The following is a 15397-nucleotide window of genomic DNA, read 5'->3' as shown; positions in this document are numbered from 1 at the left end:
GCCGCGGACACACGAGCACGAGGAGCCGGTGTGTGGCCCTGGGCCCGTCGGCGTCACCGCCAGGACTGTGGTCAGAGAACTAATGAGATCGGGTCGGCTCGGCCAGAGGCACACCAGGAGCGAGTGGCTGTGTGACCGGGACGCCGGCCTGGTGGCAGGCTGGGGGTGTCCAGGCACGGGCCCACTGTCCTGTTTGTTTTCAGAGAGGCTGGTATTTGTCAGCCAGCACCTGGGTGCCCCCACCGCCTTCCACAGCACCCAGAAAGAAGCTTTTCCTTGTGTTAAAAACAGCCCCAAAGTGCTGGTAAACATTCAGCCCCGACCCCTCCTGGTCCTCTCGCTCTGCTGAGCCGTTTTCCTGGCCATCCCCGCGACGTACTGGCTCCCTGAATACCGGGGTCCGGCCCTGCCTTGGCCCATTAACTCGGTGCGGGGGTTCTCCGAGATGCGAGACCCTGTTTGCCAGTGGCGGCCGGGTCCCTGCCGGGTCCCTTCTGGAGGGTTTACCCCAGAGAACGTGGAATACGCCGATCATTCGACCTGTACTCTGACCACCGCTGGGGGCCACTCGCGAGCCCACGCCCACCCGAGACGTCGCCTCTGTGGACCACCTGCCAAGCCAGGGAGATGCTCCCCTCGGCAAAGGGTCAAGCCTAGTAGGAGGTTCCAGTGCCCGTTAACCCGTTAATAACAGGTGAGGGGAACCTGACCCGGGCTGCGTATGTGCTTGCTGGAGCGATAAAACAAGGAGCTTGCTATGGAGGTGTGAGCCGTGCATGCAGCCTGCCGCCCCCTCGAGGGCGGCAGATGGGTGGGTGGTGAGAGGTGGTTTACCTACATGACAGGGGACCTGGAAGCGGGCTCGTTTCAGTTATCCCATGAGACCTGCTCAATTACGGACTGTCAGAGGAAAGAGCAAAAAATAAGACACACACAATAAATCCTAAATGCAACATGCTCGTTACTCCCACCCTCCGCCCGTCCTTCCCGTGGAGAGGCGCTCGGCGGGGTGGGGGCCATACGCCGGGAGGTGCTACCACGTGGCTGGGGCAAGAGGCTTAGGCAGCTTCCTCTCTCGAAGGCAGGTGGCGTCGTATTAAACTAGGGACGTGTGCGGAACAGTGCAGACAGCGGGGCTGGCCCAGGAGGGCACCGGGGTGAAATCCGGCCTTGGACGTCTAAGGTCGAATTCACTCCGAGCCCTGCTTCTCAGAGGCCTGGCCCCTCAATCGTCACTGTCGAAACTTGGTTCCACTTCGGCACGAAGGAGCTTCTGGGGCTCGAAGCCACCAGAACTGGCCCAGTGGGTAGGCATGTGGAGCCAGATGAGTTCTGGGACCTGGGGACCCTCTGCTGCGGCCCGTGGTGGGCTCTGACTCCAGCTCCTCTCCCTAAAGTCCAAGAGCCCCACACAGCTGGGGGCAGGATGCCAGACTCACCTTGGACCTGATGTTTCTGAGTTGCCGGCTGACACAGGATCTGTCTTTCTTTAAGAAGTCAGGGTTGCTTTTAGATTTCATTATATCTGAAAGAACAAACAGAACCGTTACTTTGGTTTTATAAAACCCCAGGGAACCAGACTGAATGTTAAAAAATCTCCAAAGCTTGTTTTTATTGCCACACTCACGACATTTCCTTACATAGCTTTGAGAGAGCACAAAGCCAGTAACCGTAAAACACACTAGATCCTTCTCGGAACAACTCAAAGCGCGGGAAGCACCGGAGGACGCCTGTGTGCACGCGGCCAGGCCATCCTCACCGGTGCGGGACACTGGCTCGAGCGGCACTCGGCAGGGCGGCTGGCGCGCTTCACTCTGGGACCGCGCCGCGGCCCTAACTGCCGAGCGGACCAACTGTCCCGCTGCTTATTTAACCACACCCTCCCCCTGACAACCCGGGACTGTCACGACCCATTGTAACCCACCCCCACGGAGACAACCCCATTCGCAGTCTGGTGCACAGTCCTGCAGGCTTCTTAAACATGGCTGCTTAAACGAACGTTCGCTGGGTCGCACCGCACCCCGTGTCCTGCTGGGGGTGGGGCTTACACTTAGCACACTTAGGGATCTCTTTCCACGTCGAGACACAATCTCTACCTGGCCTCTTTTAAGAAGCCATGATCCTCTTATTTGCTGCAACTGCTAAACATCCTTGTTTGCACATCTCTGTGCTCTTGGTTCTTCAGAAGTTAAACTGGCAGGTCCCGGGATACATGCATTCTCCCCCAGATTCCACGTCTTCCTCTCTCCATGGCCCCTACCACCCCAGGCTCCTCCTTGGAAGCGGCCACTGTCGTCACTTTGTCAGCCTCCAGGGTTAGTCTACAGTTCGATTATAGATGGTGCTCTCGTGCTGCCTGCCCGCCTCTGGCAGCAACACAAGTGACCTTTCTTCTACCTGGCGGCCAGCACCCCCGCGACCGCTAGTGCTTGGCTGGTTGAGAGACAACAGCTGAATTTGCTGGATATTACTCTACAACATGTCTTCAGGGGGGACTGTCCTCCCCTGCCCCTCCCCTCCCCCTCCCCTGCCCCCATGGCCTCTTACAGATTTTATGGTTAAGCCCCAGGGTCAAGCAACAGGTGACAGCTGCCGTCACCAAGCTATTGAGTTCTTGAGGAAAAGAGAAAAATGCAAAAAATGCAACCTGTTATTACTGTGAAAACACACGCTAACGGAGCAACGTCCCCTTCGAGGCCATCAGTACACCGTCCCCACCGGTGTGCTGAGAGGAAGATGGTTTCCCAACCCTGGGGAGCCTGTGGAAGCCAGGGCACCCTCCAGCCCCAGTGCCTTCTCCGATGAAACTCAGGTCTAAATACAGAGAAGACTCTTCTGCCTTCACTCGGGTGCTGGTGAAACTCTCTGACCACAGCTCGTCTGGGCCCAGAGCCTGGAGGACTCACCATATCCGGACACAGGGGTGTTTTCAGGGGACTTTTCACCCAGTGCTTCCGTTGCTGCTTTCAGCTGCTCTTTCAACCTGCTGATGTCACAGTCGGCCTTTGCTCTCACGATGCTGAGCTCTGTGTAGATGTCCTTGTACTTGTCACTAGCATACTTCTTGTCCTTGGGGATAAAAAGGACAGAAGCAAGTGGTGGTTAGGGCCAGGCCAGGTGGTCCGTCTCCCCGGGGCTGGAACGCTTCTGCAGAACGACTGAGGGATGCTGTGGGCAGTCAGGAGAGGCAGGTCGACGCCCGTTTTCCAGAGGCAGGAACTCAACACAAAGTCAAACAGGCATAGCTGAGAGTCCGTCTCAACGTGGGACGAGACTCCCGGGGAGCTCTGGCAAGCACGGGCATAGACTTGACCCACTGAAGACCTCCCGGAAAACCCCTCCTCTGTCTTGGATTTCCTAAGTGACTGAATGGCCCCCAGGGATTCCATCATCTCCTCTCTGATTCCAAGAATGTCCTGGTGGAGATAAGTGGGCTTCGCCAAACTCTCACTTTCCAGGACAACATTTCTGTTTGGTCTCACAGTCCCCGCCAAAGCACACAAGAGGCACGGAGAACGAGGACCTGCTTAAATGCTGTTTTAAGAGAACTCAATTTTGAGGGGCGCCTGGGTGGCTCAGTCGGTTAAGCGTCTGACTCTTGATCTCGGCTGAGGTCACGATCTCACGGTTCTCTTGCACTGACAGTGCGGAGCCGGCTTGAGATTCTCTCACTCCCTCTCTCTCTCTGCCCCTCCCCTGCTCATGCTCTCTGTCCCTCTCTCTCTCAAAATAAATAAACTTAAAAAAAAAAAAAAAAGAAAGAACTCAATTTTTTGAAACCACGTCCCTCATAAAAATGAAATCCACTCTAGAAGAGCCTGTGACTGGAGTGCACGGGACCTCCACCCTGAGCCCATCTCCAGATCTGTCTCCCACGGCAGGTGCCATTACCCGCAATGCCGTCTGTAGCTCGTCCTTGAGAGAGCTGATCTCCTGTTTCAGGTACTGTATTTCTGACTCCTTGACCCGCAATAAGACCTAGAATGAGAGAGAGATTAGGGACTGACATTCAGCAGCAAAGGGACTTCTAGAGTCTTGAAAGCAAAGATGAGGGCCAAGCAGGGAACCTCTCCATGCCCTGGGAAGCAGACACTGTCCTCGTCCTCCTCCCTGCTAACATGCGGCCAGAAATGCCACCAAACACACTTAACCATTGCTAACAGCCTGCACATCACATACAGAAACAGAAAGGAATCACTGCGATTCCTCCTGGACCCAAGAATCCTGTTTCTCGGCCGAGGGGCCATGGTGAGCTCCCGGGACTGGGCCCATGAAAGCATCCTGCTGAAGCTTTTCCTGAACTCACTCAGCCTCCCTTCACGTCACTGAGCATATTTTCATGACCAAATTTTAACTGAATGGGGAGAAAGACTCTAAGTGCTTTTATAAAAAGACATACAAATCAATCATCCTGACTTAAAACTGCAAGCAGCTGTGGTGTTCACACAGCTATTAAATGTTTCACTTCAGGTGGTCGGTATCTGTGGTGTGGCCATGGGGTCAAAGGTCCCCGTGGCCTCACAAGAGGTCCCCCGCTCCTGCCACGGACCCCACGCTGCCGGGCAGCTAGTGTCTTTTGTCGCCCTTGGGGTGATCTGGATCCTTCCACGTACTTCCCCTCCTGCTGTCTCCGACTCTCATCCCTGCAATGATACCATAAGCTAAGGGCCACCTCTCGGTCCCCACTTGGGGCTCGTGTGGTGCACGGCTCGGGGAGGGGCTGAGTGGTACCTCTAACTCATAGGCATCCTTGCCCTGTGTGAGAGGTGAGCCAGCGGCCTCTCCGCCGGCATCCCCGGTCAGCAGCGTCCGTAACCGTGAGATCTCTGCAGCCAGGCGGTTGTTCAGCTCCTGCGAGACAGCAACACGGCACAAAAGGATGCTTAACCGAGCCACCTGGGGGCAGCACTCACACGACACAACCAGGAGAGGTCGGTTTCCTGTGTGAGCACAGGAGGCCACGGGCCGTGCTTGTGCGCACACACACCGTGGCGTTTTAGATTTAACGTGTGAGTCTGTCACCGCCTGTGATTTATATCCTTGCAGAAGCTGTTCACGTGGGCTCTGTAAGCATCTGCTGAATTGCGTATGCAGGATGCCGTAATCCTCGATACCTTTCTGTCACCATAACTAGCATCCGTGCACTTCACGGTTTGCTGAACTGAGTTTCCACAGGGTTAGGCCCTTCTTGCCGTCCTCCCTGCTCACTTTCTGAACCATTTTTTCCAACTAACAAGTGGACATGTTAGGCCACTGCAGTGACTAGGCGGAACCAGTCCTACCATAGCGCCCTCCTACGGGCTGACCGTAGGCCCACGGAGACCTTGAGTCTGGAGTGGCCAACTCAGTGCCTGCGGAAGACAAGCAGTGGGTCACGCAGATAGTGGTCCAATTTGGTACCACAGAGTAGCTTTTATCAAGCTATATTTACCTTGAGCCTTTCCATCAGCCAGGATTTTAAATGTAGCCCGATTTTCTGAAGAACAGGCAAAATTTAAAAGAATAATCTGACAAAAAAAGTGTGAACAGTGTATGGACTCGACTGGGAGACGATTAAATACAGTCCCAGCCTCGGGGACAGGAGACCTGGACCAGATGCAATGACACTCCCTCTCGGGCCCTGCTCAGCAGTGACGAAGCAGAAGTCCAGAGACGCTCAGGAGAGACTGAGGCATCTCAGAGAGCCCAGACCGGCTGGAGCCAGAGTGACTCCGAGTGAAACGGCTGGTTCGGGTGGCAGACGGTCCCAGCTCCGCCACCCGCAGGGAGTTTCCGTCAATATGCCAGGAGACGTCGGACGTCAGGGAGAAGCCTGTGGATGGGGGGCCGCTCCGTGGCTCCGGAGCTCGGGGCCACCGCACGTGAGGCCCGGCTCCCAACTCCAGCTCGGGCTCGCCTGGCCGCCGGCTCACCTGGTTGTGGGCGTTGAGCTCCTGGTTCTCACGCTGGCACTGCCGCAGGGCCTGGCGCTCGGCCTCCAGCGCCTGGGCCAGGTGGGCGTTCTCCAGACACTTCTGCGAGTACTGCTCCGAGAGCACCTCCAGCTCCCGCTGCACGGACTGCAGCTCCTCCCTGGGGAGAGGCCACCGCTCACCTCTGCGCCCTCACGCCCGGGGCCGGGCCTCTAACAGGCTCTGTGAGTCCCTTTTGCGAAACTTGAGGAACGACGAGACACAAGGCAAAGGCTGAGCAGAGAGGGGGGCCCGTGCGTTCATTCTGTGGCCTCAGCAAATTCGTATCCAGCTAAAACAGGGACACTTAAACAGTACTACGAGGCGCCTGGGGGGGGCTCAGCTGGTTAAGTGTCTGACTCTCGATTTTGGCTCAGGTCACGATCTCGAGGTTTTCATGGGATCCAGGCCCGTGCCGGACCCTGCACTGACAGTGCGGAGCCTGCTTAGGACTCCCTCTGTCCTCTCTCTCCGCCCCTCCCCTGCTCGCGCATGCTCTTTCTCTCAAAATGAATAAACAACGAAGAAAGCACCGCAGGCTTACAGAATCTGTCCTGTAGCCTGACTTGCTCCTCTCCCAAGTAGCTTAACAGTCCCACAGACAAAACTCTCACGTCAGCAGAGAATTCACTCTGGTGATTTGTTTTCAACGCTAACTTTTGAGGTACTTTGCGTCTGATAACCAGGACCAGGCTTTAACCATGCTCAGAAAATCAAAGCCTTGTGATGCTGCTGTCAGCAGCCTGGACCTCTTGGAAAAGGCTGCTTCTTCCACTAGTGGAACTGGGAAGGTGCTCAGCCCCTCAGGAAGGGTGGCTGAGGTGTTCTCAGAGCCCTCGGGCCTCCGCCAATGCCCACCCTTGGGACCCGTGTCCCTGTGGCTCTTACAAAGCCACACGAAAGGTGTCCCTCCCCATCCGAAGGGCTTCCCTCCAGCCCGGCCCACAAGGGCCGCCTCCGGTGGGCAGGAAGCAGACTCACAGGTACTGCCGTCGTAGGGCCTCGATGTCCGAGTTGATACTGCTGATCTGGGACCGCTGGCTCTTCTCCAGCTCGCGTTCCATCTCCTCCCGGTGGGCGTTCTTCATGGCTTCGATGGCTGCAAAGACACGGCCATCAATCAGCACGAGAGGCTCGGGGGGCAAGGCGGACAGGACAGCCTGATGGCTGCCCACTGTTAAGTCGCTCATGGTCTCACGAGCGGTCAGGCAGGCTTCTCCCAAACCGATTCTCCGAGGCAGGCACGAGCCAAGCAATTTCCAGGGAACTCCTACCACAAGAGGGACGCAGGTGCATTTTTTTCCCCGTGTGTTAGAAGAGAGCCAAACTGATGAAATAAGTGTCGACACTGAAATCAAGCATGAGTTTACAAAATAAGCACGTGTTCAGGTTGGTGTATTTGTTTCTTTAACCCTAAAATGACAAACCACTGTAAAGCAGGGCTACACGAAAGGAAGGTAACACAAAACCGACGGCACCAATGCTTGCTCAGGGCAGAGCGTGTCGGCCCTGTGATACGGTCTCCTCGCCAGGTAGAAGCCGCAGCTCCTCTGTGCTGATGTTACCGGGCACTGGGGGCTGAGGGGGTCTCATGTGGTCAGAGGGCTGTGGACAGCCCCTCAGGTGTAGCTGGGGGTGCCGGCTCTGGGCCTGCAAGCCCTCGGAGGGCCCCCATAACCAGAGAACTGTCAGAGAAAGATTCTCTTGGATAATGAAGCTTAAGTCTCAAGCAAAAGCCCGTGCAGTCAGCTCAGGAAGCCGGTCACCTGCCATGCCCCTGGGGTTAAACTGGCTCCCAGGCCCAGCTCCCACCTGAGATGGTGGCCGCCGTCTCCTCAGCCAGCAGGCGGTCCTTCTCCTCTCGCAGCTTCTCCAGCTCCCGTTGGTGCTGCCTCTGCAGGTCCTCGATCTTCTTCTGGTGCGTTTCTTCCATCGCAGCAAACCCTCGCTCGCACGTAGCCTGTAAGATGCAAAAGGGACTCCATGGATTTCTTTACCTTTCAGCTGGGTGTTCCGTTTATCAGTGCACCAGCAGCCCGGCCCCTCTAGGCTCCCTGGTCCAGGCGGCAGGCTCCCTGACACCGCGCACGGAGCCAATGGAGCATCTGACGCCTGTGTGCAGGCTCCCACCGATGCTGCTGGGTGTTTCATGCTATCAGCATTTAGAAGAGAGTTTATAGCTCTACGTTCTCTTATTTCCGTGATTGTTCTGAATCCTGCTTTGTGGAAAGTCGGTACTGTGGCGGGAAGAGGCTGCAGTGGTACTGAAAATAGCTGATTCTGGACCTTTACAGAATTGCTGCTGGGCAGGACTGACCACAGGGAGGGAGAAGAGACCGGCTGTGTCTGGTTCGAGTTATACGGCACCAAACAGGCCATTTCATAAGCAGTCACAAACAGGGACGAGTCTTTGCCAGCCGGAGGGAGCCAGGACCATCCTGTGAATGATGGGGACTCTGGTGAGGACAGGGGGCGGGGGTGGTGCACACAGCCCAGGGGGTCTGGCCCTGCCACTAACCAGCTGGCCACCCTCAACTGGTGTCCACTGGGGGACTCAGGTTAGGCCACACGATCTCTTCTCTTCCACCCTGCATCTTCCTTCTTCCTCTTTCAAGGAGGACAGAGAGGGGCACTGATTAACTAACTGAAACGAGGGACATAACAGAACTGCTTTCCAAGCTTGTCCGGTTCATGTCTTGTTACAATACAGGCTGGTTTATTACCTGGACACGGGTTTGGGGGAAGCACACAGGTACGCCCTAAGACGGGATCAAACCATCCCACACATCCACACAGAGAACCCCGGGCATGGCTAATCAGACTGCTCTTATCAGAGGGGCAGGTGAACGTGCCACACGGCTGTGAGAGGGTGGGATGTGCAGCTGTTTTGGGCATGGAGGTACACTCTCTGTCTCAATCCCTCGCAAGATCTCATTCAGTAGGGATCAGGCCTTTCGGTGATTAAAAAAACAAACCTGAAGAATATGGCCATGTTAGATCCCAAATGCAAAGTATGGTGGGGCTCCTCCCTCCCAACCTATATGTTCTTTGGTCAATCTTCTTGCACATGGATTCAAGAAAGGACACAAAGGAATCAAATCACCACACTTGAGTGTCCCTGTCTGAGCCACCGCAGTAACTGAGTGGCCTGAGATTCTCTAGTCAGTATTTTTGAATTCGTGGTCACGGTCTCGACTTCATCTCCACAGACTGGCTGCACTGTGTAAATGGTCTTAACTCTTGTCCACCACGACCTGGGCATTACTTCTCCCAGGTGGCTCCCATCTGGAAGCTGGGGGCCTCCGCTCACACCACAGGCCAGCTGGAGGAAGTGTAGGGCTGTGGCTCCCGGCCCCCGGCCCTCTCCAAGCCCCTCATCTTTCCTCTGGCATGCTCTGGTTCACAGTGAACACACGGCTAGTAGGTCTTTTAGGGTTTAGTGTGACTTGAGTGCTTTAGAATACTTAAAGTTAAGGGTGAAAAGTCTTCCTATAGAAACACGGAATGGTCTTTAAAGACCAGCTGCTTCCTTGGACAGCATACATGTTTAAAAATGATTCCCCTGTAAACAAATTTTAATTTTGAAGCCAGTAATCCCTGGGATCAATAAAAGTCCGTCAATGACTACCGTGCAGAGTTGTGAGGGGAGGTGTCAGCCTACAGCTGTCGGAAGAGGGGCTGTCGGGCCAAGACCCTGGTCTCCCTGACCCAGGCAAAACTCTGCACAAAGTAACAGCCATCAGCCAGACCCCCTTGGGAATCCTGTCTGGTTGTCGTTTCTGTGTCTCGAGGGGGTGAGAACACGGAGGATGGGCTGGATGCTCACAGGCACACGACAGAGGATACACAGCACGAGCAGCGTCCAGGTCCCCAGAGTCACGCTACCAGAGGCCCCCAACGTGACTTCTCGCTAACTAGTGGGATCACGTCACCTGTTTGGGCCTCATCGGTGCCCAGCTGACTGACACAGGGCTGAAAGTGCCTCACTGCGCAGGGGCTGTGCCGGAACACGGAGGGGAAGCAGTTCACTGTGACACAAGGTGTGAACGCGCCCAGGCGCCCGGCCACACAGACCTGCTGGGCGTCACGGGAAGGAGCGGAGTCCTCTCCCGGAAGGGCACTAGGGAACAGTGTCTGTGCACGTTGCTTTGGAAGGTGAGCCTGGCCCCCATCTGCAGGCGGTGCTCACACACACTGAGCGCCACAGGGGGCGTCACCTGTACACTTTTGTTAAAAGAACAGTGAAAACGGCCTCTCGGCCGTCGGAGGGCTTGCCGACGACCACACGTGCTCGTCCGTGGTCAGCGGGCTGCGCCATCACACAGACGCCAAGACCACACCGCTGACTCACAGCACGTTTCTGTTCCGCTTCCGGGGCCACAGGGACGAGCGGCCCACCGGACAGCAGCAGCGTCAGCCCCGCGTGTGGGGCGGGAGCCAGCTCTGGGCGCCGGCTGAGCGGGGCGCCATCACGCTAGGGACCTGCCTGGGGACGGACGTCTTGCGAGGAGCCTGGGCATTTACTGTGCGCGGCCCCGAGGGATGGGGCGAAGCTCAGGAGGAGGGTGCTGAGAAGCTGAGGGGAAGCTCTGGGCAGGCACAGGCAGGCACCTCTAGCTACGACGGGGGCGGGGGAGGACCCGGACTGGCCCCAGGGAGCCTGGGAAGGTCACCTTGACACGACAGGGCCTGGGTACTCTGCCTAATGAGGCAGAGTGTGAAATGCGGTGGGCTGTGGGGGACAGTTGCTGGGCAGAGGTCATCCCTCTCGGCCCCCGGAAAAGGACACCAGTGGCCGAGAGGCGTGCCAGTAGAGAAGCCCATCTTTCACAGAGTGCCCATTAAGTGCCACGTCCCCACAGGGAGCTGGAACGGGAGAGGGACCCTTGACACCATCTTTTGGGAGCCCCAGCTCTGCTCTCTTAGGACAGTTAGAAGGAGGCACCGTCTGAGGGAGCCTCTGGCCACTTCTCCTGGGTGCTTCTCAGGTTTGCATCTGTACCGGCCTGGAGTGGGTTCCTCAGGGGCAGAAGAGAGGGTGAGGCTGGGACAGGGACAATAGAGGCTTCCCTGCTGGGGCACACAGAGGGACAGAGCAGAGAGGTGATGGGGACACCACACTCCCTGTCCCGCGGTGCTCCTGTTGTCCTTCCGCGAGTCCTCCTTGGGGGATGGGGGGGGGGCGGGGTGGACGTTGAGCAGGAGGCTAGACCCTTGCCCAGGCCCTGTTCTGAGACCACAGCACACCAGCGAGGGTTCAGGGGAGGGACAGCTTGACTCTGCGTGTTCAGTCACCCAGAGCCAAGAACCGTGTCTCGGCTGTACCCCGAGAGCCCTGTGAGGCAGACGCTGCCCCCCCAAGACAAGCGGCATGATGCCCGCCCCTCAACTGCCTTGCAAATTAAGCGATGCTCCAGAACCTTAAGGTTCTCAAAGTCTTTCTGGTACTTCTCCCGCAGCGTGGCCGCGTTGCCCTCCAGGTCCTTGTGCTCCAGCTCCTCCCGCATGATGTCCATCTGGGCCTCGAGCTCCTGGATGCGCTCCCTCAGCCCCGTCATGGAGTCAGCCTCTCCCCCGGCTGGCTGCGGAGCGTCCCGGGGCCGGTCTGCGGGCCAGCTGGAGGAGGGGGGCTGCCGAGGGCCCCCCGGGGGGGCGGGGGCCGGCAGGGCTTCGGGGGGCCGCCCCTGGTAGCGGTGCAGGGCCTCCTGCAGGCAGCGGAGGCTCTGGGCGTAGTGCTCCTGCAGGGTCCTCAGCTCCTCCTCGTGGATGGTCTGCAGCTCTTTGATCTTGAGCTGGAACTTGTCCTCCAGGCTCTGCATCTGCTCCACGTGGTGCCTCTCCATGTCCCGCCGGTCCCTGACCGAGGCGTCCAGCTGACTCAGGACCCTGCTGTGTTCGGCCTGCAGCGTGTCCCCCGCCCTGTTCAACTGCTCCACCACACACCGGATCTCCTCCTCGTACCTCCCTTGCAGGGCACACATGTTCTCGCTGTGTTTGCTTTCTGCTTCTTCCAGACATCTCTGCTGATGGTCCAGCTGGGCGACCTTGGCCTTGAGCTCTGCGTTCTCCCTTTCGATGATGGCAATCACTTCCAGGTACTCGCTCTTTTGCTTCCGGAGAAGTCCCTCGTACTCCTCCCTCAGGGCCCCGACCGCTTGCTCGTGCTCCTGACAGGAGGTGCCCCTGCTCTGCCAGGACGCCTTGTAGCACCGGAGCTCCTTTTCATACTCCAGCCGGATTCTGCAGGCTGCATAACACACCTGAGCCTGAATGATTGCGTCCTGAACTAATAACGAAGAATACTGACCGAGGCCTCCCAAGTAAGTGTTACAGGACAGATTGTGGGATGCCTGGAGAAGCTTCTGGCAATCTCTTACTGATTCCACCGGGGGAAGCGACGTTAAAGCGGCAGATATCTCCCCTAAGAGGCTGGCCTTATCTTTAAGCTGCAGGGCGAGCTCCTCCTGAATGGCAACAAGGGCCCCAGAGCTCTGGGTGGACAAGTAGAAGGGCTCCTGGAAGCCGGCTCCTTCTTGAGGACTCAGCACTTCTCCCAACGGGCTCAAGTCCCAGGATGCCTGCATGCCATCTTCAACGCCTGCGGGAAGCTGGAGGGCTTCGGAGACCTGCTGCATCACTCTCTCAAAGTCGGGGGTTCGGTAGGCCCCCAGGATGTCCCCGAGCGCGCGCTTGTGCTGCTGCAGCGCCATCTGGGTCCCCTGGAGGGTCTCCTGGATGCTCTGCAACCGGCGGTGGAACGACTCCCTCACCGACTGCAGGGCGAAGCTGAGCTCTGCCCTGACCCACGTGGCGTCTGCCAGGGCGGGGAGCAGGGCTTGCGGGACGCTCTGCTGCCCGCCTCCTGCTGCACCGGCCGCCTCTCCTCCCAGCGTTCCCAGGTGCTTACTCAGGGACTCCACCTGGCTCCAGAACTCGCCATCCACCAGCACCTTCTTAGCCCAGGTGTCCGCTGGGGCCCCAGGACAGACAGCAGCACTTTCAGGTTCCAGTGGCGACTTTCCTGACTGAGAAATCTCGTGCAGAACACGCGAGATATCCGATGTTGTGTTTTGTAAAGAGTCTGCTATCTGGTTGATCAGTGAGGCTTCCAGGGCTATCTGGTCAGAAAGGAGTTTCAGCTGCTCCTGCTCACTCAGTTCAGGACGGTGCAGTGGCTGTGAAGTCGCTTTCCCCACCTCCAAGAAAGCCCCTTCCTCTGGCTGGGCCTGCGCCCCGCTGTCTGCAGGCGCTGGCCAGCGGCTCCCGGCCTGGACGCTGCTGCCCGGCGCGTGCTCCACGCCGACCAGGGGGCCCGCTCCCGCGTCCTGTGTTTCCTCCTGGCTGGCCACCGGCAGGGATCGCAGCTGCTCTCGGCAGTTTTCTAAGCAAGCCAGAGCCTGGCTGTTCTTTACCTGGAAGTCGCCCAGCTCCCCGACGTGATTTTCGACCACCTTCGCCCTCGCCTGTCTTTCCTGCTCCAGCTGGGAGGCCAGCGCTCCGACCTGGAGCAGGCTGGCTCGGAGCTGCTCGCGGAGCCGCGCCTCGGTGCCGGCCCACTGCTGGTGCAAGGCGAGCAGGGCCTCCTGGCTCTGGCCCTGCTGGCTCTCCAGCTTCACCGTCACGTCTTTGAGCTTCTCCTCCGTGATGTAGAGCTTGGTCTCCAGGGAGTGTATTATGGAGAGATAGGTGTCGGAGTCGCTGGCCGCGGGCAGGGAGCTGGGGGTGGCCTCTGACGACATGCTCTCCTCCGAGGGGGACCGGTCCTGGCTGGTGTCGGAGGACGTGCTGCTGGTCCAGGTCTTCTCGGACCCATCTGGGTGCGTGTATTTTTGACACTGGATCGTGGAGAACCGGATTCTTTGCCTTTTAACGCCAGGTACTCCCTGGTCGGGTTTTGTTGTGCTCTGAGGAGGCCCCTCCCTGTCGGGCACCTCTGACTTCAGGGTCCCCGGACTCTCTTCTCTCCTGGGGCTGCTGTCACCACGCTCCTCCCCTGGGACAGCCCCCGGATCCTCATCCTCGAGCCTCGGGTGTGGGAAGGCTGGAGGCGCGACGGCAGCTTGGGGTTGCGGGCCCGACAGCACAATGCCGTCCTCTGCCTCTTCCGGGCAGCTCCGCGGCTCCTCCGCGTCTTCTGACGACTCCTTCACAAACTTCCTTAAGATCTCTTCCTTTGCCTGGAGCTTCATTTCTGTCTCCTCCAAGCTGCTCCCCAAGGCGACCATTTTAACCAAAGCCTCACTGAGGTCCTGATCTTTCTTTTCCAGAACCTTCTCGTGCATCTCCTTGATGTGTTTCAGCTCCTCCTCCTTTTCTTTCAGCAGAGTGTGCATGCTCTGGAGCTGGCTGGCCACCCTCCTGTAGGAGTGCTCCAGGCTCTGGCAGTCGGCCTCCCTTCCCCTCAGCTTCTCCTGGAGCTCGGCGACGTCCCCGTCAGACAGGGCGACGCGGTCCATCAGCTCCTGGAAGCGCTGCCTGATCAGGTCCCGCTCGTCCCTGAGGCTCTGGACGTGCTCGGCCAGCTTGTGGATGCTGGCCTCCTTCATCTCCAGGCGCTCCTCCAGCTGGCGTACCACCTCGCTGCCCTCGAACTTGGCGCTCAGCTTCTCCTTCTGGAGGACCTCCACCTGCTGCTCGTGGTCCTGGAGCTGGTCCTCGTAGGCGCGGGCCTTGTCCTCCACCTCCTTCAGGTTCTGCAGCAGCGCCTGCTTCTCCTTCTCGCAGCTCTCCAGCAGCGCCTCGTAGTTGCTCTGCAGCTTCTCCTCCATCAGCCTCTGGGCCTGCTCGCTGGCGCTCAGCTGCTGGCTGAGGTCGGCGATGCGCCCCTGCAGCCGCTGCGCCTCCCTCTGCCGGTCGCGCTGCAGCGCCTGCTGCAGCTCCAGGTCGCGCAGCTCCTGCGTCTTCTCCAGCAGCAGGGCCTCGGCGCCCTTGAGCTTCTGCTCGCTAGCCTGCAGCTGAGCGCTGAGCGCGGCCTCGCTGTGCTGCCGCTCCTCCAGCTGCTCGCGGACCTTGTCCTTCTCCAGCTTGAGGTCGCCCTTGAGCTTGGCCAGCGCCTGCTCCTTGATGGCGAGCTCGGCGGCGGCGTTGCTGAGCCTCGCCTGGAGGCTCCGGATCTCGGCCTCGTGGTGCCGGATCGCGTCCTTGGCCTCCCCGTAGCTGCGCTTCAGGGACTGGATCTGCTGCGTGACCAGCTCCTGGCGCTGGCACTGGGCCTCCAGCTCGCTTTGGAGATCCTGGTTGACTCTATGGAGCCTCTGCCAGGCACCGGATGGGGAGGTGGCCACTTCAGTCTTAAAAAAACCGATTAAACACTGGTTAGTAACACTCGGGCCTCCCCGTTCTGAGTGTCACACCTCTGGCCAGGGTCAACCACAGAAAAGCTCCTTGGTGGGTCTGCCTTTTATCCTCGGCATAATTTTTTTTTTTCAATTAAGAAAAGAATCCGA

General features: G+C 58.3%; 1 protein-coding gene across 8 annotated transcripts in view; it reads right to left on the bottom strand.

The window, feature by feature from the left end:
* Positions 1-15397, bottom strand: part of MPRIP (myosin phosphatase Rho interacting protein) — a 154338-nt gene that overhangs the window by 10309 nt on the left and 128632 nt on the right. For 4 of the 8 annotated variants that reach the window (XM_053892539.1, XM_019413241.2, XM_053892543.1 and 1 more), the window contains 8 exons: positions 11372-15241; positions 7764-7911; positions 6933-7050; positions 5913-6072; positions 4732-4851; positions 3892-3978; positions 2907-3069; positions 1440-1525 (listed from right to left, as the gene is read on the bottom strand). In XM_053892539.1, the coding sequence (XP_053748514.1) occupies positions 1440-1525; positions 2907-3069; positions 3892-3978; positions 4732-4851; positions 5913-6072; positions 6933-7050; positions 7764-7911; positions 11372-15241 (4752 nt within the window). Of the gene's footprint in view, positions 1-834; positions 901-1439; positions 1526-2906; positions 3070-3891; positions 3979-4731; positions 4852-5912; positions 6073-6932; positions 7051-7763; positions 7912-11371; positions 15242-15397 lie in introns of all 8 variants that reach the window. The other 4 variants (XM_053892542.1, XM_053892541.1, XM_019413247.2 and 1 more) reach the window with 4 other exon arrangements.

Source organism: Panthera pardus, unplaced genomic scaffold (assembly GCF_024362965.1).
Source record: "Panthera pardus isolate Hobbes unplaced genomic scaffold, ASM2436296v1 HiC_scaffold_3, whole genome shotgun sequence".
NCBI classification, from domain to species: domain Eukaryota; kingdom Metazoa; phylum Chordata; class Mammalia; order Carnivora; family Felidae; genus Panthera; species Panthera pardus.
The sequence above is the reverse complement of the archived record's forward strand: the minus strand, read 5'-3'. Positions and strand labels throughout refer to the sequence as shown.